The 22,989-nt window shown below is 42.2% G+C and overlaps 2 protein-coding genes across 6 annotated transcripts; one reads left to right on the plus strand and one right to left on the minus strand.

Annotated features, from left to right (window-relative positions):
• Window positions 1-564: 564 nt before the first annotated feature.
• On the minus strand, window positions 565-12,441 carry NUSAP1 (nucleolar and spindle associated protein 1). Its single transcript, XM_080396340.1, has 12 exons — window positions 12,302-12,441; window positions 11,248-11,313; window positions 9,781-10,212; window positions 8,872-9,136; window positions 7,035-7,127; window positions 6,210-6,322; window positions 5,374-5,439; window positions 4,999-5,183; window positions 3,275-3,447; window positions 2,557-2,667; window positions 1,880-1,991; window positions 565-1,611 (listed from the first exon to the last, which is right to left on the minus strand). Exons 1-12 carry the CDS (start codon window positions 12,392-12,394, stop codon window positions 1,524-1,526), a joined length of 1,797 nt encoding a protein of 598 aa, XP_080252466.1. The 5' UTR covers window positions 12,395-12,441; the 3' UTR covers window positions 565-1,523.
• Window positions 12,442-12,578: 137 nt separating this feature from the next.
• OIP5 (Opa interacting protein 5) lies at window positions 12,579-22,989 on the plus strand. 5 transcript variants are annotated; one of them, XR_013929362.1, is made up of 6 exons: window positions 12,579-13,044; window positions 13,217-13,283; window positions 14,034-14,156; window positions 14,635-14,716; window positions 14,997-15,126; window positions 16,104-16,225. XR_013929362.1 is itself a non-coding variant. In XM_080394842.1 (5 exons), exons 1-5 carry the CDS (start codon window positions 12,705-12,707, stop codon window positions 16,194-16,196), a joined length of 705 nt encoding a protein of 234 aa, XP_080250968.1. In that variant the 5' UTR covers window positions 12,579-12,704; the 3' UTR covers window positions 16,197-22,989. The 5 variants fall into 5 exon arrangements, 3 of the variants coding, with proteins under 3 accessions (XP_080250968.1, XP_080250969.1, XP_080250970.1); XM_080394842.1 differs by lacking the exon at window positions 14,997-15,126 and having other exon boundaries at window positions 16,104-22,989; XM_080394843.1 differs by having other exon boundaries at window positions 14,997-16,228.

Consider the following 22,989-nt stretch of genomic DNA (forward strand, 5'->3'; position numbering starts at 1 on the left):
CCCTTGAGTAACTAAAAAAAGAAAAAGCTGCCCCTGCCAGGAGGACTGAAACAGCTCTGCCCAGCTATGCCGTCAGAAGTCACAGCCTCAGCTGGTGGCAGGGAGGCCTGCTTCCTCCCTTGGGCTGGGAAGCCTGGGTTTTGGTAATTTGAGAAACACTCTATAGACCAGATGCTGCACAGTTGTGTTTTGGCCACCACAGACGTAGCCTAAGGAAAGCACTCACCTCCCCTGCAGGGACCTTGGTTAAGTGTACTTTAATATAAAATAGAGGAACAGTTAATATTTGTAAAGAAGCTACAATAAAGCAAGCTGAAACAGTGTCCTGTGCTAGCATTTTCCTCTTGCACAGGATTAAATAGTTTAAGAGCACAGGAGCAGTGGTGGTTACTGTTTCTAACAATCCCAGAACAGCCGTACTTTCATGAAGCAGTAGGTTGGCTAATCTGTGACAAGAACTCATCGACATGGCTTAGTAATTAAAAGTGTGAACAAAACTGGTGCTACATTAAGGAGGTAGTCACACATAGTACACTAGATGATACAACCAGGGATAAACAAGATAGAGAAAATATTTATTTTGCCTCCGTTAAGTTTATAAAAAAAATGGCTTGTTCTTGACACTTCAGCACATACATGACAGGACACTAAGTTTACTGAAGCAATTATTTGCTCAAAATTCCAGCTGACATTACAAGTGCTGAATTACCTTTCCAGTTCCATCTATAAGAAATCAAGGCAGCTTTTCTATGTATTTTTTTTTTTAATTAAACCCAACAACTTTTAAGTCTAAGGTATTGAATGTGCCTTGACACTACTGTAACCTCTGTTAAGCATCATAAAGCTGAAAAGCAGAAAATTTACAGCTCCTGTTTCCCATAGAAAGGAACAGAATGACTCAAGTGTTCAAAGCATGCAGCTGGCAACCTGGAGAGCCACTTTTCAGTTGCGACTTTTTAAGAATATGGTATTTTACATCAAAGTTATATTGTAAGCTTTTAGTTTTTCCAGAGAGCTTGCCTTTTTTTTTCTTCTCTTGGGAATTCCCTACTACTTCACAGGCATGCAGTCAGAAAGGCTGTAACTTCTTACAGAATTTGAGGACTGAACTGGGGAACAGGCAAGGCAGACATCTCAAACAGTGGGAATGTACCAGTAGAACAAATATTTGGAAGTTGCTGTCTGAACATGCAGTGTAGTGGGTAACTAAGGCCTTCTGGTGCAGAAGTCAGTCCTAAGCTGCAAGGTTGCTCCTTGAGCGTCTTTTTTCCACTTATTTTTTCTCCTTTAACATCTTTTAGTTAAAGGAAATTATTATTAAGTAGCTAGAGTTCTAAGCTCTTAAAAGTTTAGAGCTTTCATCTTGTTGGAGAAGCATTACACTCAGATGCATTACAAGGCATTACATACCATTCAATGCTCTCTGGATTCTACTAGCTAATAGCAACCTGAACTACACACAGCACAAACATTAACAGGACAAACAGTATTTACAGTGATTTCTTGGGTATTTCTTGTTCCTCCTAACCCACAGACAGTCCTCTGCGGTTTTCAAGAACCTGAGCCTTTTTCTTTTTTCTCTCTTGCACATGTTTCTCACGCCTTTCTTCCCTGAAGGGGAAAAAGAAGAGACAGATGTTCTATTAAAGGTGGAGGTATTAAAGTGTGTCAGCATTCACAGCTTCTTCCAAGGCAAAAGGTAAACTTCCACTAAATAAGTCAGATTCAGAGCCGCTATCCTGATAGTAGACATACTACTGGAGGCAAAAATTGCTTTAACATGAAAGTATTCTTTCCTGAACTGCATATTTAAATCCTAAGGAGGAGTGAGTCACGTTATCATTTAACGCTATTCATAAAAAGCTAGTGGTGTACTAACCTTGTCTGGAGATGCGGCTGCTTGTAGTCTTTCTTACGTGAAGAGACATTGCTACCGACAGACTTACTGAGGACAGAGTTCTCTTTCAATTCTCCCCAAGGTTTTAGTAGTCCTACAGTTTAGGGGCAAAAAGAGAGACAAATTAAATTACTAGTTCAGTAATTGTCTGCTTAACTTCTTATCACAAATTTTACATGACTTAGCCTGTCTTTTGCTGGTTGACTTTAAAATGAAATGCCTCTTCAGCTGTATTACCAATTTCACCAGCATGTTCCCCATGGGTAGTTATCAGTAGTAACAGGTGACTGTACTTGCAAGTAACACTCACCACACAAACGCCACACAACAGCGCACTTTTAAACAAAAATAAAATACGAATAAGCCTTATTGTGTAAAGAATCTCTCATCTCTACATATCTTCGCATTCCACTGAAGAGACATATTTGTTATGTTTATGGGCTTTTGGTCATAAAGACTTACTCTTCAGTAGGAAGCTCTTAAAGCACATATTACAAAGAAATTTAACGTCAGTCCACAGACAGTGGGAGCCCAGAGAGGAGGGGAAAGGGGCAGGAGAAGAGACTGAAGACTTCACTGTCCAGGTTTGTGTCAACGCCTTACCCTGCATGCAGGGTGTGAGTGCAGTGACCAGCACAAACCACACAGGATCACAGTACCTTTATGTGGCTTGTACCGGAGCGGCCTCGAGAGACTGGCTTTGAGATCAAATGTCTTCCTTGCACTGGTGGGTTCTGCAGAGTGAGCTGCAAACTTGAAGGGGGTGAGAACTACAAAAGACATCAAGATATCACAGTTACAGTAGCAAGAACATCGCTGTACACAGCAAGCTGGAAAGTGCCTGTGAGGACCACTTTGCAACTACCAAGAGCAAAGAGCCATTAAATGCTATTGCCCGCTACCTCTAAAGCCAGAATTGCACAATTACAGCTCACCCGAAACAGGCAGCTTTCAGGTCTGGAGACAGCAAGGATTCAGGGTCGCCAAGGCTGATAATGACAGGTTGCCCTACACCACAGCTGGAAGCCTGGTGCATGCCAGTCCCACAAGGAAAACAAGACACCTGAGAAGGCATTGGGAACACCCCTCACCGCAGACACACTCTCCCTGTGTTGGTTGTATGAGTCTTCTGCTATGTAGTCCCTAAAGCTCTAGAAGATTCTCTGTCCCTTTCTGTAGGTAGCTAGGTACCATAGGTTTAAGTCTTGGCACCTAACCGTAAAACACTGGAAACCAAAGAAAATACTTCTGTTTCTAAAAAAACAGTCACAAATTAGAGAACAAAATTAAAAGCTGGCTCTGCAAGACATTAGGTTATTAAAAAATTCAGTAAGACAAAGAGTCCAGATCTGAAAGAGCCAATACCATCCACTTTACCGTTTGGTGCAGTCACATCGTTGTTTCTTGCACTTCCCTTGCCATTTTTCTGACTTGGTTTGCAGCTCTTCTGGCCATCAGGCGTGCAGATCTCCTCCAAGCATGGAGACATTCTAGACGGAGTCTTGATAAGAGAGCGTTTATGCTCATTATCTTTTGTGGCTTCTGAGAACCTGAAAATTACCAGAAATTTGAAGGCAAAGTTAGTCATCTACAAAGAACGTAAGCAATGTGACAAAATACAGAAGATTCCACCTTCAGCTTTTTCTTACAGGTAGAAGATGTTCACAGCTTATACATAAACTGTATTACAACAGGCTGCCTTTCTTGGTATTCTGGACAGTAAATCTATTTGGCTGCAACAAGCCAGTACATTTCTTCACCAACAAGCATGATTTACTTTAGATTTGGATTTATTAGTAAAACAATATATATATAGTTACTGTTAATTTGAAAACTCAAATTAAGAAAAACTGAAATAAAACAGAACTCTACTCAAAAGAAGCTGGAAATTTCAGTCAAAACACAAGTTGCCTGCATACCAAGACACACAGACATGCTCTCTGTGTGTATACATATATATAAATACATGAAGGAAAATTCAAAAAAGTTGTATGAATTAAATTCCCTTATCAAAAAGGTACTGAAAATAACCACCCCCCACACACTTTACTCAGGGACAAAAAAGTCCCAGCAGCTATAATCTTGGCATGCAAAAGTAGTGAAGCAAAGGTTACCAGAAAATCAGAAAGTGACATCCAAGATTAACTGCGTATTGCTATCAGGAGGAGGAGGAGGAGAAGGGTAAGTTACAGAATGTCTATATCCAAGCTTCAGTCACTGTGGAAGGTTTAGTAAACTGAATTAATTTGGAATTGTTGCAATGGTGTAGAAACAGACAAAGAGTAGAGAGAAGGACCTCGGCTAAAAAAACTGGGCAAAAGGACATTTATCAATGGAGCGGCACAGGGACAGCCCTTTTGGTTCCTTCTTTAGAGTTTTTTGTTGAAGCATTTAGAAAAGTTAGGAATATGCTAATAAGTTCACCAATAACAAAAGCTCATGAAACATTAACATAATAGAAAATTAGATTACTGTGTAGGAATAAGGATGTGCATGTGATGTGTAAAAGGAGATGAGATTTAATAGCACTGGGCAAGAACTCATTGAGCATTTCCTCATGACTTTCTGGTGTAAACTTGATTTCCATCTGATAGAAACAACCTGCTTACAGTACTTAATCACAAGATGAGCCCCTGCTGCGACATCAGGGGGGCAGGAGAGAGGGCACATGGAGAAGAGGGAAAGAGGGTACCCAAAGCAATGCCAAATGAGGAGTCCATTGTGAGACCCGCCTGGAATACTGCCTACAGTTCTGGTGAAGTAATCTCAAAGATAAATTAAAGTATAACAGAGACTATTAGGCTGCCTGACAAAACAGAAAACCTAACACAGTAAGAGGAAAATAATGTAACTTGGCTGGTTTAGCAAAATGAAAGCTGAAAGAGATGCAAAGCTCCTTACCATCAGGCATCAAAATGAAGAACCAAGATAGCAACAGCACAGTAAGGCTTAAGCCAGCATTCAGGCTAGGCTGAAAGTCAGTAATTGGAATTACTCTCATGTTTGGAATAGAAATAATGCAGTCCAATCACAGTCAGTGTTGACTATTTCATGCGTATCATACCAAATTGCTCACCGGTAGTTTGGTTTGTTGTTTTTACCTGACATTCATTTTGGTTGTTGAAAGGGCAGAAGGATTAAAAGGTTTGCTGGATAAAATACTCTGACTGGCAGCATTCAGAGAACTGCGTGGCGAGCGCCGGCTGTTACTGGGAGTGCAGGTGGCGGAGAATTTGACCCTCTCTGTATTTGGGCTGAATAAAAGTGTTTTGCCGCTGGCTTGTTTCTAGGGAAAAGCAAATCATGAGTTAGTATACTCTGCTAAAACCTTTATCAGAAAGGCAGCATAGAGGAAGGGAAAACACACTGTGAATCAGAAGCACACAGTCTCTTCAGTTTTTCCCCTTTTTTTCTTTATAAGCCTATTTTGAACATAAGTAGTTTTGTTACTATTAAACTGATCTGAAATTACATACCTTAGAATTGTTATGTGGAGTGCCTTTTTCTGATGCTCTTAAGCAACTGGATTTTTTGGCCAGTACCTGCCAATAGTAATTAAGATGGCTTCAGCATACCCCGATGCAACATGTGCCATACAAGAGAGGGGGAGCGCTCAGGATTTACAGTGCATCTCTTCAGATATCGACGTGGAGCTGCTAGGTTAAGGGTTGGATTCGAAGACCTTAAAGGTCTTTTCCAACTTAAATGGCTCTACAGCAATTAACATACTCATTTGTATATTCATTGATTCACTACTGTCACTTCTCTATGGTCTGCCGCACTCTAAAGGAGGCCCCCTTAGCAGCTTCCACCCATGCAAGCGTGGCACAGGAGCTGAGAACAAGAGGCACTGTGTACATTTTAAAGGAGTCTTACACAGTTATTGAGCAACGGTGCTTTAAGGCACAGAAGAGAAACTTAATTCCTGCTCTTTGAAAAATAACCTGTCCTCTTGGTTAAAGTTCTGCAGGAACTCAAGCTTGTAAACAAAAGCTCCAAGAGATTCTTCACAAAAGTAATTTTGATATAATTATTTTTACTCAAAACTGACAAGTTATTTGTCAGCTCCTGTAACTATAACCATGCGCTGTGAATACAAAACCTTGCAGAACTATGCAAGTCATATAGGAATAACTGTACATAAGTAGTTACATAGGACTGCAGTTAAATTTCACTGATTGTAACATTCCACTGCAGGTGCGTGTGACCAGCTACTTAACTGATCTAAAGGGACTCCACAGGACTTGTACAGGGAGGCTCTGGAAATAAATGAATACGGGAACAATGGATACATGTCTGTGTTATCACTTACCTTGACTTCATTGAGAGAACTGCTGCAGTTTTCAATCATTTTTTTTTTCCTCTCAATGTAGTCAGCAATAGATTCCATTTTCTTGAAGTGAGCCTCATGCAACTTTTTAAAGTCTAAAATTCAAAAAATAAGAAGAGTCACATATCAGATACGCTCCCAAGGAACTTTACTACTTAACGGGAGAATCTTGCAACATCTATCGTTATGGCCTCAAAGAAAATAACATATATCCCTCTAATTAAGAACGGTGTACACACAGGCAACCAAACAGCATGAAATAGAATCTACTTCACCACCTGCACAGGCAGTTAGCTGATGTGTGCTCTGGAGAATTACAGGATCATAGTATGGTAGTTGAAAGGGACCTTTAAAGATCATCTAGTCCAACCCCCAAATTCTGCAGTTAAAAAGAAACACTTCCAAATTTAAACAAGCATCTTTTACAAAGCGATGGAAATGAACCAATACATAATAATACAGCACAACTGTAGTATTTATGAAGTGAAAACTAGGCAAGCGGGAGTAACAGCGTGTCTTACTGCTCTTTGTGGTTTTGAAAATCCTGAAGGCAAGTATTATATCCAGAAGACATGAAAGCTTTTGATGTATCAGTTTTATGATATACATGCAAGTCATTTACTGCTACAAGTTTACAAGTTGGAAGATATACCTTAAAATGTCACTGCTGGGAACTTTGCTTGCTTGCTTTTTAAAGAGAGGATGTTCTCCAAACAAATAGAAATTTGGGTTGTAAGAGATTTTAAGACATCTCCTTTTACACACAGGCAACACACATCTGTTTCTAAAGATGGCAGGTTATCTTACTTGGTGTAGTAGCTTTCATTCCCGTTTTCCCAGACCTAGATGCATGGTGGCCTGCGTATAAAGGGATCATCTCTCCTGCATGATGAGCATCACCTGGCACACAGGAAGGTTATACAAAATCATTAAAACTCCTGGAAAATACTTTAATGTCATCACAACCTTTTTTAAGAAGTATTTGTTCCAAAACACACCTTATTGCCTCAAAGTGGGTTTAGGTTTTGAGAAATAAAAACATCAGCTGGAATAAATCTTAAGTCTCTCAAAAGCCTTTTCAATGCTCTGTCACAGCATCCCTCGACAGACCACAAGCTCAGAATGGATCTCACAGGTGTACTAGGCTATTGTCTTTCCAGAGTAAAGTATTTTACAGGGAAAGTTAACAAGGAAACTATGCTGTGTGGCAAACAAAACCAACTTTAAATTCACAGGTCTGGATCTGTTTACAAAGCTAGTGTTTTTTTAAAAGGTTGATGACAAAGAAGAAATACTTTTTGGCCAGTTTTTCTGCCACTGCCTTATATACATATAAGGAGTCCAAGTTCTTTTTAGTATCTCTGTTCTCAGGTATAGTATTAAGCTCACGTTCACATTTTAGTGATTTATTAAGAAAAAAATTAGGTAAAGACTTCACATCTACTTTAATATTTGCATATCAAAAGCAAACACTTGCTTTTCTGTTAATTCACATTCCCTTTAAAGTAAACTTGGATGACTTCAATATATTGAAAGAAATCCTCACTGGAAGCAAGGAGTGGGGGGTTGTTGAAAAAAAAAAATAAAAAAAATCAACTTTTCAACACTGAATGCAGACATAGTATTTTTCTGTTGCACAGCTCTTGCTGTCTGAAGTTACTGAAAAAAAAGAAAACCAAAACAAAACCAGAAAGCAGCACAGATACTTACAGTTATAGAAGAGACTTGTACAGTGCCAACTGTGAGTATGAAAGCTGCCTCAACAAAAGCATCCTCTGCAGGCTCTATTGCTTCTGTTCTTAAAAGAGCCTTCATTAAAAATCCTCAGTTTCTCAATTAGTTTCAGAATTATAAAAGACTTCCAATGTCCTTCATAAATCCTGAACAGCAAGAATATCTGTAATACCACTCAAGGACTACGTACGCTTGGTCTAACAGGAGCAAATAATGGCACATATCTTATTTGACAGCCCCACAATGTCAATATATTATCAGATTGGACCGACAGACTCCTTTCTTTATGTCAGCTGCATGCACAAAGGAATAGGGGAGAAATTAATTCATATTTTCAGCAGCATCATGGTTTGAAGGTTTAAAAAAAAAGCCACCAGATAGAAAAATGATCCATGGTAATACACTCGGATATTGTTAGGCAGTTGAAACAAGTTATTAAGAATTCTGTCTGCATGCTCTTCTCTAACTTTACTCCTGGGAGGAAAATGACAAAACCTGTTCACCTGTGGGCAAAGAAAAAAGCAGCATAGGAAGCAAGCTCTCCCTTCCCTGCCACTTCTTAACAGAGCCAAGTGGCACCTCAGGGGTATTCCAGAAGGCACTGATCCTAAATGAGGCACGAGTCAAATACACTCAGACCTTTGAGAACACTGTCACTAAAAACATCAGGTTCAGAGGTCTGACGTATGCAACAGCAGAATTCCTACATCACAGAGTTTGTGGATATGTGTTACAACACATTAAACAAACAAGTACGCAAACTCAAAACGAGACAGACTTTCTTCTGGTATCCCCAAATATGGTACCGATCACCAGATATGCCACAAAAATCTTTGCAGACACAATAACAAAGAGGTGCACTTTAAGTAGTAAGAAGTACTGCTGGACTTCTTTGGAATTTTCTACTTACATTTATGTCCATTATTTTTAGTAGAAGTCTTCTCTGATGGTTCTTCCTGATTGGTACCCATCCCTGGCTTCCCAACAGCACTCTTTTTAGTTCCTTGTTCCTCATTCTGGAATGCCTTCTGTCCCTTTTCATGCTCACCCTGAGGCACTTTGTTTTCTTTCATTTCCTGCAGTTTAAACGTACTTAATTTAAACAGTTTGCTCCAACTGAATCCAAAGAAAGGCTGCTGTCCTGAGAACAGCCAGCCAGTGGAACAGAGAGGCTGCTAGACTCGATCCTTAGAGGTTTCCAATATCAGATTAGCTAAAGCCCGAAGCACTGACCCCACTTTTGCCGGGGAGAGGGAGGAAGAGACTTCCTGAAGTCCAGCCTAAATTAACCTGTGAAATACTCACCCTGTTATTTCACAGCCAGATCTAGATTAGAAAGCTTTTACCTGTACAGCCCTTAACATTTTGGTATGAAATCACATGTATTGACAAAGGTTAATTATTTGCAAGTAAAAAGAAATTCACTGGCTATGTTATTTTTTACTATTGTAGCTTTTGTTACTGTACAATTCTCTGTCTAATGCTAGTACACACTGATGCTCATCTTCTCATTTTACTCCTCTAAATTAAAGTCTCATTTCGCCCACTACTTGCATGTAATTCTAGAGAAAAATAATTCTACCTCCATCTCACCTTGAAACTTCCCTCCCTCAGTCAATATAACCTATGAAGAAAGAACCCTCTGAGTAGTGAGAATTAAAAACTTGAGATGTTTAGGCAATCATCCAATTTGTGAGAACAGCCTTATTTTAAATTCTGAAAGTAGTCTAAGATTGATAATACTGTGATGAACTAATGAAAGCAATCACAGTCATACAAAATATTTGGAATTATGTATTTCTTAGAGGAATTCAATTTATTCTCTTGAAGTAATGACTAGCAAGTAACCTCTGTTCATCATGGAACGGCACATAGTCAAGACTGAGAAAAAATCAGTAGTACAGAAGACCAGTACCAGAATGTTTGCATACAAAATTATTATATATACGCATGCACACACATATAAAATATATACCACCTGATAAATGGTGGTAGAAAACCCCATCAAATTATGCTTGAGGGAAGTGGGGGCAGCCAGCACGCACAACCAAGCAATGCAATTCACCTTTTTCTCATCAGAAAGACTTGTATTTTCTTCACTGGTAGTTTTCTTCTTGGAGTTCTGCTTTTTTCTGGTTGTTTTCTTTTCTTTATCACATCTCTTTGTAATGAAACACATTGAATCAGGCATCATTTCCTCCTGATTGCTCAGTTCATCGGATGTGGTAGTAGATGCACTTATTTCAGAGTCCTACCGCAGAGAAATATATAATGTGGAACACATCTGACAAACAGAACTCAGATGCTCCAAAGTTTCCATGTTATTAATGGAAAAAGTATTTCACAGAGGAAAACCAGTAGCATACCATTTAGTAGCACAGTAACAAAGAAATTGGCAGTATCTAGATTTCCCTAAACACCAAAGTTCATTGTTTGAAGATGCTAAGGAGAAGTCCTAGAGTCGTTTCATTGTATGGCATTTTAATAAAATTATAAAAACCTAATACTTAGTATTTGAAATCTAACTTCCACGATGCTGTGAGCTTCTCAGATTTGTACATTTCTGGGGAATACTCTTCACCAAAAAAATCAGAGCCTTTTTCACACTTGTTAAAAATAAGCTGACAAGGATTACACCAGTTCCTCAAACCTTCAAAGAAGATTTTAAAGGAAACACGCTTAAAGGGTGATATATTTTAGGGAAAGTAAATATCGATTTACTTTCCATCAAAAATGTAAAAAATAATTGCCATACCTGACAAAATAATGAGCATACTAAAAACTTAAAAGAGTTAAGAAAACAATACCTTAAAAAAATTAATAAAGCAAACATCATAATTGTATCATTTTTACTACAGTGTCAGCTTAAGTAAACTGTAGTAGATGCAAAATGGTTTCCAATGTGTATCTAGTCCCTTTCATCTAGGCACACAAAGCAAATAAAATATTTGTATCTGGAGCTGAACAGGCAAGAATAAACATTTGTTCAATAGAAATTAAGTGTTACTGTTCACAGAGAATAATTTTGTATGAATACTGAAAAACAATGTTAACTTTGGCATCCGAGATGAAATCAGCTTTGGGTTGTACAGGAGGCAGCTTCAAAGTTACTATTAGTTTCTGTCAGTAGTCAAGTGCATTAAACTAAAGGCACTATTAAGAATAAAGTATTTTTACTACAGATCACATCGTGGTGGAAAACAACCTTTAGTACCTGCCCTGCTCTACTGGTTACTAAGTTAGGTCTGGCTTTCTGAAAAAGGATGGCCGATTTATCATCTATTACCATATTTTCATTATCTGCTTTTGCTCCATGGAAGTGTTTCTTCAGTGCTTGCAACAATTTGTCTGCCTGGAGAGAAATCAAAACAACATATGAAGCAAATATTGCATTAAGTCATCAAACAAAAAACTGTATAAACCCAGCCAGTGTCCTATAAACTGATCCAACAAGCAAAGGGAACATTTCCTGCCATCTAAGGGATTAAGGCATGCCTAGAGCTTCGTCCAAGTCAGTCAAACTAGAGAGAGTGCTTAAGGCCACAGATAAATATGTGGCATATTCTCCACAGAGGCACAACAAGTTTTCCTGACTGGGTTTCTTCCCATCTGTGTATTGTCCAGAAAGTTTAATTGCTCAAGAACGACGACGACTGTTTTTAGTATCACTGCGTAGGTGAACACAAATTAAGTTCTATCAAGTTTCTAAAGTAACTTCTGCCTCGCCCATACTGCGGGCACAGCGTTCTCGTCCCCTGCTTATAGTCAACGGCAACAGCACGGCAGCAATAACGTTACATCGTTGGTATTTCAGGCTCTGAAACACCTAATTGAAAAGGGCAGCACCAAAATCAGGCCTGAACGAGAGGTTTTGCCACAAGGTAACCCAGACCCCGAGCCGAGGGCCCGGCAGGCCGCGGCCCGCCAGGGCAGCCGCCCCCCGCGACCCGCGGCCCCGGCAGGCCCCAGCGGCCCCCGGCGGCAGGGGCCCGGCCCGCCCTCGACTCCGAAGTCGCTTCCCCGTCGCCGCCCTTCCAGCTCCCGCCGGTAAAACCCAAACAGAGGCGTACGCCGGGGAGACGGAGCCCGTGCCGCCGGCCTTCCCGCACCCCAGGAGCCCCCAGCATGAGGGGACGCTGCCCCCAGGCAGGGACGGCGACTGGAGGCCGCGACTGCGCCGTCCCCAGGCGGGCGCACCCCCTACGCGACACCCGCTCCCCTCAGCTCCCAGCCGGGCCGGGGGCAGCCCCGGGGCCGGGGCCGCTCCTCAGGGAGCGTGCGGGAACCCGGGGCCCCCTCAGCCGCCCCCCGCTCGGGCCCGGGGCGCTGCACCCCCTCACCCGGAGGTTGGCCTTCAGCCCGGCGGCCTTCGCGATCTGCTGCAGCTCCACGTATTTCAGGGAGTCCAGGTGCCGGAGCGAGGAGAGCGCCATGGCGGCTCGCTACAGGCTCAGCCGCCGCCTCACCGCAGTCGCCGACCGCTGCTTAACTGACACAGCGGGCGCCCTCACCGCAGTTCGAAATGGCCCGCCGCGCCACGCCATTGGCTGGCCCTGGAAAGGGGCGTGGCCGGGGCTACAGAAGCCACCAATGGCGATGCAGCCAGCGAGGTGTGGCTTTCTTTTCAAATTCGATAGACGCGGAAAGCCCCGCCCTCCCCCGCTGGATTGGGCGGCGGAACGGCTCGGTGCGGCCCCCTTCCCAATAGCCGCGCGCTGTGAGGATTGATGCGGCCGCTGCCCAATGGAGACGCGGAGGCGTGAGGCGCCTGCGCCAATGGGGACGCCGGGCGGGCGGGCCCCCGTGGCGCGGGAGGAGATGGCGGTGCGGCGGTACCTGCAGGACCTCTTCCAGAACGTGCAGCTCCGCGACTCGGTCACCGTGGAGCGGCCGCTACCCGCGTCCCGGTCCCAGCCTGAGTCTCGCCTGCCGCCGACTGGGGACGCCGCGCTGTCGTGGCGGCGGAGACCGCTTCCGAAGGAGTGCGCCGTGTTCCAGTGCCGCGGCTGCCGGGCGGTGCTGGGGGACTCGCTGCAGCTCTGCGCGCAGGAGGAGCGATGGCTCGGCCTTCTCGTCTGCTTCAGTCGGTGTCCGGCCCCTCCTCCCTTACCGACCCCTTTCCCCTGCTCCGGTCCCGACCCCCCTTCTCGCTCCCTTCCCCCCTGGCCCCGGGGAGCGGCTGCCAGCCCCGGGGCGCGGAGTCGCGCAGGCCCGGCCGGGGCCCTGGCCCTCAGCGGGGCTCCGTTTCCCCTCAGGAGTCACGAACGATGTGGTGCGGGAGGACGAGCTGCTGGTCGGCCTGGAGGGAGCCCTGCTGGGATGGTGCGTATGGAGGAGCCCTCGCCTTGCCCCGGTAGCGCGGGGGGCGGCCGCGGGGGCCCGGTGCCCCTGCCCGCCCCTCGCACGGCGGCCCCGGCCGGGACCCGCCCGCCCCCGGCGCTCCCCGGCAGCCCTGCCTGTGAAGGAGCAGCGCTGTTGGGCGCTGGTTGGTGTCCGTGTGCGTGCGGAGCTGCTGCTGCCTGCAGTGGGCAGCCGGCCGGGTGACCCTGGGGCTAGTCGGGCGGGAAGGGCCTTTCGGTGTCACCTGAGGGCCTAGGGAACCCGCAGATTGTTTAAATGATGTTTAAAGGCCGTTTTGCTAACTACAAGGGATGGGAACTTTTAAAATATAAGACTTGCTGGGGGGGGGGTCTGGGGGGTTTTTTTGCTTTCCACCCCCTGCCCCTCTGCTTGAGGCAGTAGCCTGTTTGGGCTGGAGGAAATGTCGGGGGCACAGGCGGTGCCTTTCCGCCTCTGTTAGAGCTGTGTAGCCTCAACAGCTCTGGGATAGTAAGATATGTGTGTCCTCCTTTAATTGCAGCTTCACATATGGCAGAGATTATTTCTCGCACAACGTGCCCAACTATTTACATGTGCGTTCTCTTTGTATCTATAGTTTCTTTAAGGAGAAACCATTATTATGTCTTCTTTTGCCATCCTAACAGAACTGAAGATTTGATGTCCTCTGACAGGCATGCAGTGTCTGGTTTCAAAGTGTCCGTTTAATAACGTTTTCCCCCCTTCTCCTTTTAGCGCTTACAACGCGTTATCCTGTCGGTTGTGTGGCATGTCCGTGGGCTTTATTCTTTGTTCTGCCTCCACTGACCTGGTGTATCTCCGAGGCTTCTTCTGTTTCTTCAAGGAGAACATCCTCTGGTGAGTGTTCTGTGTTCTTCGAGCAATGATTTCACGGGGGTTTTAATTTACTACAACAGGGCGTACAGCTAATCTACAACTAACAAAAGTGGCTTTACTTTTCACTGAGCGTGTTGGTATGGGATTTTAATATCCTCTGTGTTTATATTGTTTGTGTTGTCATGACTCAATTTGATTTGCCTTGCGCTTTGTAAGTGTCCTCATGTAATGTCAAGGTTTCAATTTAGTTGTTTGTAACACTGAAATCATCAGTTCCAGACTCACTTAGCTAATGTAAGGTATCAGAGTAGTTCCATGGTAGACTGAGGACTTGACTTTTTATGCTTTAAATATTTTCACAGTGTATTGACTACTTTTGGCAACAACTCACTATCTGCTTTTAAAATCATCTTAAATATCTGCCTAAACAATGAATGCAACTACAGGGGTTTTAACTGGTTTTCTTGGGATTTTTTCCCTTTCTCCTTTTGTTTTCCAGTTATCTCCTAAAAAACCAAATGGTAATAGAAGCTTCTAAGGTGTATTTTCCTGATGTGACCTTAAAGAAACAAGTGTTGGAAGTAAGGTTTCTACATTAATTTCTATGGAAAATATTTTTTAAATGCTGATATTTTTGGATATTAGTCCAAAAATATCGATACAATTACTTTTTTTTAAGTGCATAAGATGGAGAAAATACTGACTTATAAACACAGTGACTGACTGATGTGTGAGACATGCAGAACATTCTCTAGAACCACTTATCAGCAAAACATACCGAGTTCTAGCTAATTTTCTGGCAAAAGCGTGTTATCCTTTTATCTCTACACTTTAAATGGTTCTTGGTTTTTTTCTTTTCAGACTTCACCTAAGTATTACTACTTGTGTTGTCCCTAGAACTGATGATTCATGTTGAAGAATTATTTTTTTTAAAAAAAAAGGCAATTTGTTAATTTGAATTGGATTCTAACACCGTTGTATATATGGCTATGTAAGCTCAGAACAGCATGGCAGTATTTAGTTTCAGAAAGAACACTAGAACCTCCCTCCTTTTTTGGTGTTTAAATTGGATGTTCTTTTCTGTAATTTGGTTAGTCATTGTCTGAGTAAATTGTCTATCCCATAGCTCAGTTACTGTGTGTAGGAGGCAGCCAGTGTATCCAGTATTTATGTGCTTGCTTGTTCCATGCTCTTTTTCTTTCTTTTTTTTTTTTTTCTCCTTTTCTTTCTTTCTTTCTTGTTTAGTTTCTGGTTTAAGTGTGGAAATGGGCCTGTGACATGTTTTTTCCTCTTCAAAGTCATCTTCCAGTGTCTTACCATAAAATCAGAGTGTTTTTATAAGTCTAGTGAGGCTAAAAATGCAAAAATTCTATCCAGGCAAGTCTTCTAAAGCTGAGACACATTTTTTCTGAAGTAAAATAATGGTAGTACTTCATTGCAAACACAAATTACGTGATTGTGGAGAGTTTGCTTATTGACTAGAACAAGTGCAAGAATCTGCTTTTTGAGACATGCCAGCAGGATTTTACTCTTGTGATTTAGATGTGTTAACCTCAACCCCAGACTCTGGAAATGGGATTTTTGAGGGACCATCCACATCTGTTCCCTTGCTAACAATGAAACAGTTTGTCCAGATATTGTCAAAAAAGGCCTCTGCCTGCGTCAAAACCTGTAACGAGTTAATTAGGAAAGATTGGATTGATGATAGTGAGGCTCCAGTAACCCTGTTTCTTTACGTAGACTATTTCCATGCGTCTCTGAAAGGGGTGATGCTGGCACGTGTTCTTCTCTCTCTCTGTAGTGCAGGCCTCTGGTTTGGGCTGTACTAGACATGCAGTATAGAGATTAAAGCCCAGGATAATTTTCCGTCTTGAAAGTCAGCTGCTCTTTAGCCACTGGAAGTGGGGTGCAGCTCATTCAAAGATCCAGTGTTAGGACATTTTTCTCTAGTTTTAATTTCTCTTCTAGCTGAAAAGAAAGATTGTAGACCTCAACATTCGCCTAGAATTGCTGATGAAGAAGTTGAAGGAACTAGAACAAAATAAAGTGGCAGAAGGGTAAAGCTCTGCATCAGTTGCAGTTGACCTACTGCCAGGATATACCATTTTCCAGAACTGCCGGAGCTGTTTCTGCATCGCTGTTGAGTGAGTTCATTATGGTGAAATAATGCACCAGAACAAGTTTGAGTGTTGATCTGTCACTTTATCTACTTACGGAAAGAACCGATGCTTAATTGCATCCCTTCAGTCTAAGGGGAACACCTGAAAATCTGACATACTGAACTTATGCTTGGAAAAATCAATAGCTCACCCGTGCAGCATATCGCTCTCTGAGACAGTATAACCGTGGCTTTGATTCTCTCTAATGACTTCAGGGGGAAAACAGCCTTTGAAATACTGAAGTCCAGCTTCTGGAACTATACAAAACGTACCAAGATGATGATATTCGAGAGGAGCTATTATAAATGGGAAGTTCTTGTCCTACCTTTCAATACAGATACACTGTTAATGGCACCTAGCAGTTGGTAGTGGCTCGTTAGCCACACCTGGTGTGTGAGGCACTGCTGAATGGCTGCCTGATTGCTGCTTTTAGGTTTGCTTGTGTGTGTGGCCTGCAAACGGAGCAAGCTAGCACAGTGTGTGTGGTGCGTGAATCTGGATGGCACGACGCGAGCTGGAGCACAAGGGTTTCGATTTCAAATTCAAGGGCAACCCTTGAACGTACATGTGCCCGCCAAGTCCTCTGGAAGTGCAGCCCCATGGCTGCCCAGGACCGAGCCATGTTCTGGCAGCTCCATGAAGCTGAGGCTGTGAACCAACTGCCTTTAACAGATCCGAGCCTTCCTTGCTAGGGCTGAAGCTGTGAAACCAAGGAATAGTCGTTTCTTCTTCACTTCTGCTCTGTCATGGGAACATTGCTCTGCTGAAGTCGTGATGATCTGCCTGCTGCCTTCACTTGGCCAGTCAAGATGTTTCATAAAAAATACCTAATGGGTGCTCGCTGGCGTTTCTCTGTGTTGAACGGGTTCCAAACATCTAGGAAGTAATTTGATGGAAAAGAAAGAACATTACTTACCCCTTGTTCTTGGGACAAAGTATCTCAAATTCTTGTGAGCTGGGAAATTAAGGGTCCTTTACTCTCCTTTTTGCTGCCTGAACGGTTGTTTTAAACCTTCCATAAAGTTTAGCAGTTGTCTGTGGTAGTCTAGGGGGGGATTGTATTTACCTGATCAACTTAATTCCAGTGAGGCAATTTGCTATTCCCTTACTTCTACCTCCATATAGGATTGGCTGGTTGCACGCCCCATTGCTGCTGATGCCAGTACTCCCTCTATTTCATGGTCTTAATTGTTTTATTTGTAAAAAAACTCTTGTAACGGGCTTGGAGTAGAGGTGACAAAACTCACAGCAAGGGACCTCAGAGGCTTTAGGTGCGCAGCTGGTGCTTGCAGTACTACTGCTGACTGGTCACCATGCTGCCTCTTGATCCAAGAGTTCCAGGTTGCCTGTCTGTTCTGATGGAGCAGTAACATAGAGTGTCAGCAGCCATTCTGCAGGGAGAGGGAGGGGATCTCTCAAATTCTAATACTATATGCTATCTGAATTAATGTTTTACGAGTTTGAAGAGTGTAAGTGCAAAAATACAGTGTTTTCCCATGACAGCTAAATTCAGGGTATGAAAAGTAACTACCTGAAGTAAATGTTACATTCCTGTAAGATCAGTTTCATTGCCTGTAACGGTAAATATTATTTCCTCTAAATTGAGCTCTATCCCAAACCCTTAACAGCAAGGTTGTTCTTAACAGTTTTCACTGTATATGCATGTAAAGTTCAGACTTGCTGTTATTTGATTATTTCATTATTAAGAAGGAAGTTTTTAAGGTGATGTGGTGCAGTGACTTTTGCATTATGTTTAAGGGGCTGTTGGTCATTAACTGGGGTCTTGTGACTTAAGTTCATTTTGTGCAAACATCTCCCCTTCTCTGCTGAATTTTTTTCCACTGTATAAATTCACTTTGTGTTGCTTTTAGAGCTCTTTTGTTGTCACATCAGTCTAAGAAACGTGATTGATAACGGCACTTACTCACTTTTGCCCTTTCATTCTAGTTTCTGCACTGAGGCTGTTTCTTGCTGTACATATACTTTTCGTCTATACCATGTATAATAGTGCTAAATTGTTTTACTCCATTTAGCCATGTGTCCACCCCTAAAAGTTGTGTCAGTTATGAAGTTTTTTTATATTATTTTTCAGTTGTAAATAAACTTTTTAAACAAATTTGTAAAAAGCTGAAATTCAGAAATGCGTATTGTGCAGATTGCTGATAGCATCATGCGAGTCCTAAGTCCACTTCTTTTCTTTAGATTTTGCTGAAAAAGACCCATCGGTTTCTCGTGCTTGGGTCCTGTTCATTACGCAGCATTAAATTAGCGGTTCCTCGAATATATTACTTAGCATGAATTTAAACAAATAAAGAGTATGTGCTAAATAACAGACGGCAAATTTTAAAATTACATTTCTTGAATCTTTGGAATGGAGGACCTCTGCTCTGTTAAGCTGTGGTCCTTCGTGTCTATTTGCCAAATCACATGTTTTCTTGGTGCTGGTGCCTGGTGTAGCTGCTGACGCTCAAAGCAGTGCAGTGTTCTGTCCAAGTTCTGTTTTAAGAAGCAAGCCACATAAAATAAATGCATTACCTTGAGTAATTTGAGATTAACGTTTACTGAGAGACCAATTTAAACCTATGGGTGCATTTTAATTTACGTGATAATTATAAGCTTCTATTCCTGAAAGATTCAGCATTTGATCCCACAGCCTGCCTCAGATTCAAATTCCTCTTAATCTATAACTGACCAACAAATACTCACTTTTCTTATGCTAGTGTAGAACCTGATCTCTAATGAGGCATCCTGAGAGACGTGTTCTAGCTTTAACTGCAGCCAGGGGAGGGATGGATTCTCTTATTTAAATGAATACCAACCACTTAGAAAGAAAGCAAATCTCAAGGTCAGGCCACCATAGGTCAGCTAACCAGCTGCTGTCTTCTCTGGAATCTGAAGACAAAAGCAACTAAAAAATGAAATGTATTAAAGTGGTTGAACAGGCTACTGAAGTCGTGCTGGTACCCTTCTCTAAGCTGGCATAAGGGTTAGCAATCCCGAACAGGTTTTGGAAAGCTCGTAGCAGGGACGGGAGCTTCTGCTTCAGCGCTGTCATGAGGTGGTGTCATGCTGTGGCGCTACAGCACTTCCCCGAACTGCTTTCAGCAACTGCAAGGAAGTTGTGCCCCCCTGCAGGCTCTCACATGCCAGCCGCAGAAGGAATTTTTCAGGAACATAGTTGCCAAAACTAAACAATCCATATACATGAAGTTCTTCTGAGGGGCTTATTACTTTTAGGCAAACTATACAAGCAACAGATGCTTTCTGCTATGATGTGAAACAACCCTTGGTGCTTTTCTCTGACAAGCTGCCCACCTTAGTATGAGTGGAGAAACAATTTTTTCTTCAGTTGCCTTCCAAGAAGTCAGAGCTCTGGTGCCTGAAGTCTGCTGGAACAGCTGGACCCAAAGCAGATACTCAGCACATGGGAGTTTAGCTCCAACAGTTAAGTTTCGACAAAGGTACCGCCAGTACTGACACATCTCAGGAGCGGAGCGTAGGGGAAGCTGGTTCATGTCTTCTCAACAAATGACGCATCCAGTTTTAGTGCATTCTCAGCCTGTGCTGCTTTATTGCTAAAAAAATTTGTGTACAGGTGCAGAGTTTCCAAGTTCATTTTTAAACAGTTCCTCTTTACAGTGTCAAAAGAATAAAATCTTATTTTGAAATCCTCAAAGATGCATAGATATAAAAGCAAGCTGCCTTTTGGAAAAACATCAGAATTTGCAGGGAGACATTCTTTCACTGTTACCACATAAAACATGTGTGCAATGGGAGTACATAGTTTCTAGCGACACCAGTAATTTCCTCCACTAACCCATGTGAGCGTGCCATCAGAAGTTCAGTATAAGAAGTATTTTCTAGCCTGTTTTTTAAGTACTAAGGTAATTTTTAAGAATCTGTAACTAATACTTCTCCTTTGCAGTTACATCATACTTTTCAAAAGGGGGATATCTCCACAGACATCCTGAAGTAGCTTATTCCTTAGAGTTTACATCAAAGGAAATAAGCATTAACAAAGGATACAACTGCTTACTTATCACACAAAAGAAACACATTTAACAGGGTTTAAACCAATGCAAAGTGTTCTAAAGAATACCTGGTAAGAATTAGGTGACCAAGGTTAACCGCTGGGCTAAACTGGTTTTACAAATTCCCTTTTTGCTCAAAGAAGCTGGCTCAAAGGATTTCATTTAGTCTAACTTCTGATACCATAAAATAGTTATCTTCTAATATTCCTGTCTTCACTTGGCAATTCTGGTATATCTAGAAAGAGCATTCATGAGAAAAAATGTAAAACCCGTTCTAAACCCAAGTCACGGTGCTTTATGGATGGTTGGCTATGAAGTACGAACAGGAGTTAACTTGACACACAATTTCTTCCTCCAAGACACTTCCTCTTTCTAACTAAGAAACAGGACTGAGCCTTTGTACACGGAGAAATGTTCTGCACAAGTTAAACCCACCTACAAAATTAAGCTAAGATAGAAGTATGGAACTCTGCAGTAACAAGCTAGTATTCTACATGTTTGAATACAAGATTAAACTTGGAAAAGTATTAGTGACGTAGGCTATGCCACACGTTCTATGTGATTTTCAAACTGCCAGCAGAAATTCACTGCATTACCCACTAAAAGACTTGGGAAATATTACAGAGAACACACTAAAAGTTTACAGAAAGATGGCACCCAAATTCCCTTTTATTGAATAAGTGAAATAAAGAAAAAAAGACTTATTGCAACCTGTGTTGCAGAAGATAAAGACCTTCAGTGATCAAATCTCATTTTCTGTTTTTAAAAATCTCTTCAAAGAACTTAAAAAATACACAAGATTACCAGTATTTTCAGGTTCATTCCTGCAGGTGCCATTATTGCTGGCTGGTACCAGTTATGCTTCAGTACAGCTGCCTATGAGGCTAGAGAGTTACCTGAAAATACTGTCTATTAAAAAGCTATTCGACACCTGAAAGATATGTACTGTGCTTATTAATTTCAGTCTTCTCCAAATAATTTCTCTCACCACACCCAAACTTATTACCTACTGTCTGGCAAATACTACACTCAATTTGAGTCTGTGGTTTCCTTTACTTGGTTTTTTGTGTTGTTTTGTGTTTGTTTGGTTGGTTTTTTTCCCCACCAGTTGCTCCCCCCTGCATCTTGTAAGAAACTCTGCACCCTTTTCCTTGCTACAGCTGCAGCAGGTGAGAAACCTCATCTCGCCCCCAAACATGCTTAGTTCATGCCCTGCTTTTTACATGCTCAGGGCACTAATATGAACCAGACAAGAGGTTATAAAGGCGAGTTCTGCGGATCCTGGTTCCTGATTTACAGTTTTGGTGCCATGCTTCTGTCCCTATCTATATAATCTGCCCCTTTCTCTACAGAGGCAGCACATTCTCTAAAAAAACAGAATTTGAGAATCAAAGCAGGAAGTTCAAGCTATTGGTATATTAATTCCTATTGCTTCATTATGTATAAATGCATATCTCAATTTACTGGTAATAACTACATTACACTAGACATTTTGAATCATGCATAATTAGAATACTAGCTCTAAGATTTGGTTTGTGGGCCTGTGCCGCTTTCCTTCAGTTTCTCCATGCAGTTCTTCATGCCTAAGGCATTACAAACTAGCTGCCTTTCATTTGAATGGCACACACACTTCTTTGGAGGGGAAGTGGAGAGAAGCAGACAGGATTTACGTAGGACACACTAAACAGTATGTTACCTTTTCTCCTTAACCTTAGATGTTGTAAAGCCTTAGGGAATCTGTCTATATTATAACCTGGGACATAGGCTCAGAGACAGAAACACGCACTGACATCGTGAACACTGACACTCTCTACAACTCAGGAGAAAGTGTAAAGCAGACTGAAAGGGAACAGACATCAGAATCCATGGTTAGTATTCTGCACTGTTAAACAAGACAACCTGGTCCAACTGCCAGCTTTTGCGTGCCTGTTGCAGCACTACAGGGGCAAAATGCTGGATCATTCATTAAAAGAAATCCAATGGAATCTAACTTAAACTGCCATTATGCAGCTCTGTACCTGAACAGCAAGCAGGATTATTAGTTTTGGGGGAAGACCAGACAGTTTCCTAGGGATGCAGGAAGCAGTAATTTCTAAGATTGGTTATCCATCAAAAACTGTTCTCTTCCATATTTTTCCCTTCTCTGCCCAAAACCAGACACTGCCAGCTCTTGACAATGTAATCCTTGTGTAAAGTGTCAGTGTCCTGATGCTCGGTACAATTTCTTCTCACTCACCGTCAAGGAGTCTTTGCAAGACGTTTGTTTTTGTCCTAGATTTGATAGTTATCCTCAGTTGCAGAAGGTACAATTCCTAAAGGTGCAATTCCCAACACAAGTACTGGCTAGATTGTCTGCAGCAGCACTACTGGATATGGAAACAACATACGCTTGTATCATCTGGGTTTAGTACTGCTAAAGGAGGGATGACAGTACTGGTCACTACACCTTTGATAGCCCACGCTGAAACGTGGTAGCATCTCGCACTTCTACTGAAGTTTTAGAAAGAGGGAATCAAGGGGGCTGGAGCAGAAGCCATGCCATAGTACAAGAGCTGAAAGGCAAAGGGCTTCCTTTTGTTGCTGTCAATAGCAATTTCTAGTCTAGTAGCCCACAGAATACAGATCATTATAAGAAGTCTGGACTGGGAAGAACATGCAGATAGC

This window comes from Falco punctatus (assembly GCF_963210335.1).
Source record: "Falco punctatus genome assembly, chromosome: 7".
Classification (NCBI taxonomy): domain Eukaryota; kingdom Metazoa; phylum Chordata; class Aves; order Falconiformes; family Falconidae; genus Falco; species Falco punctatus.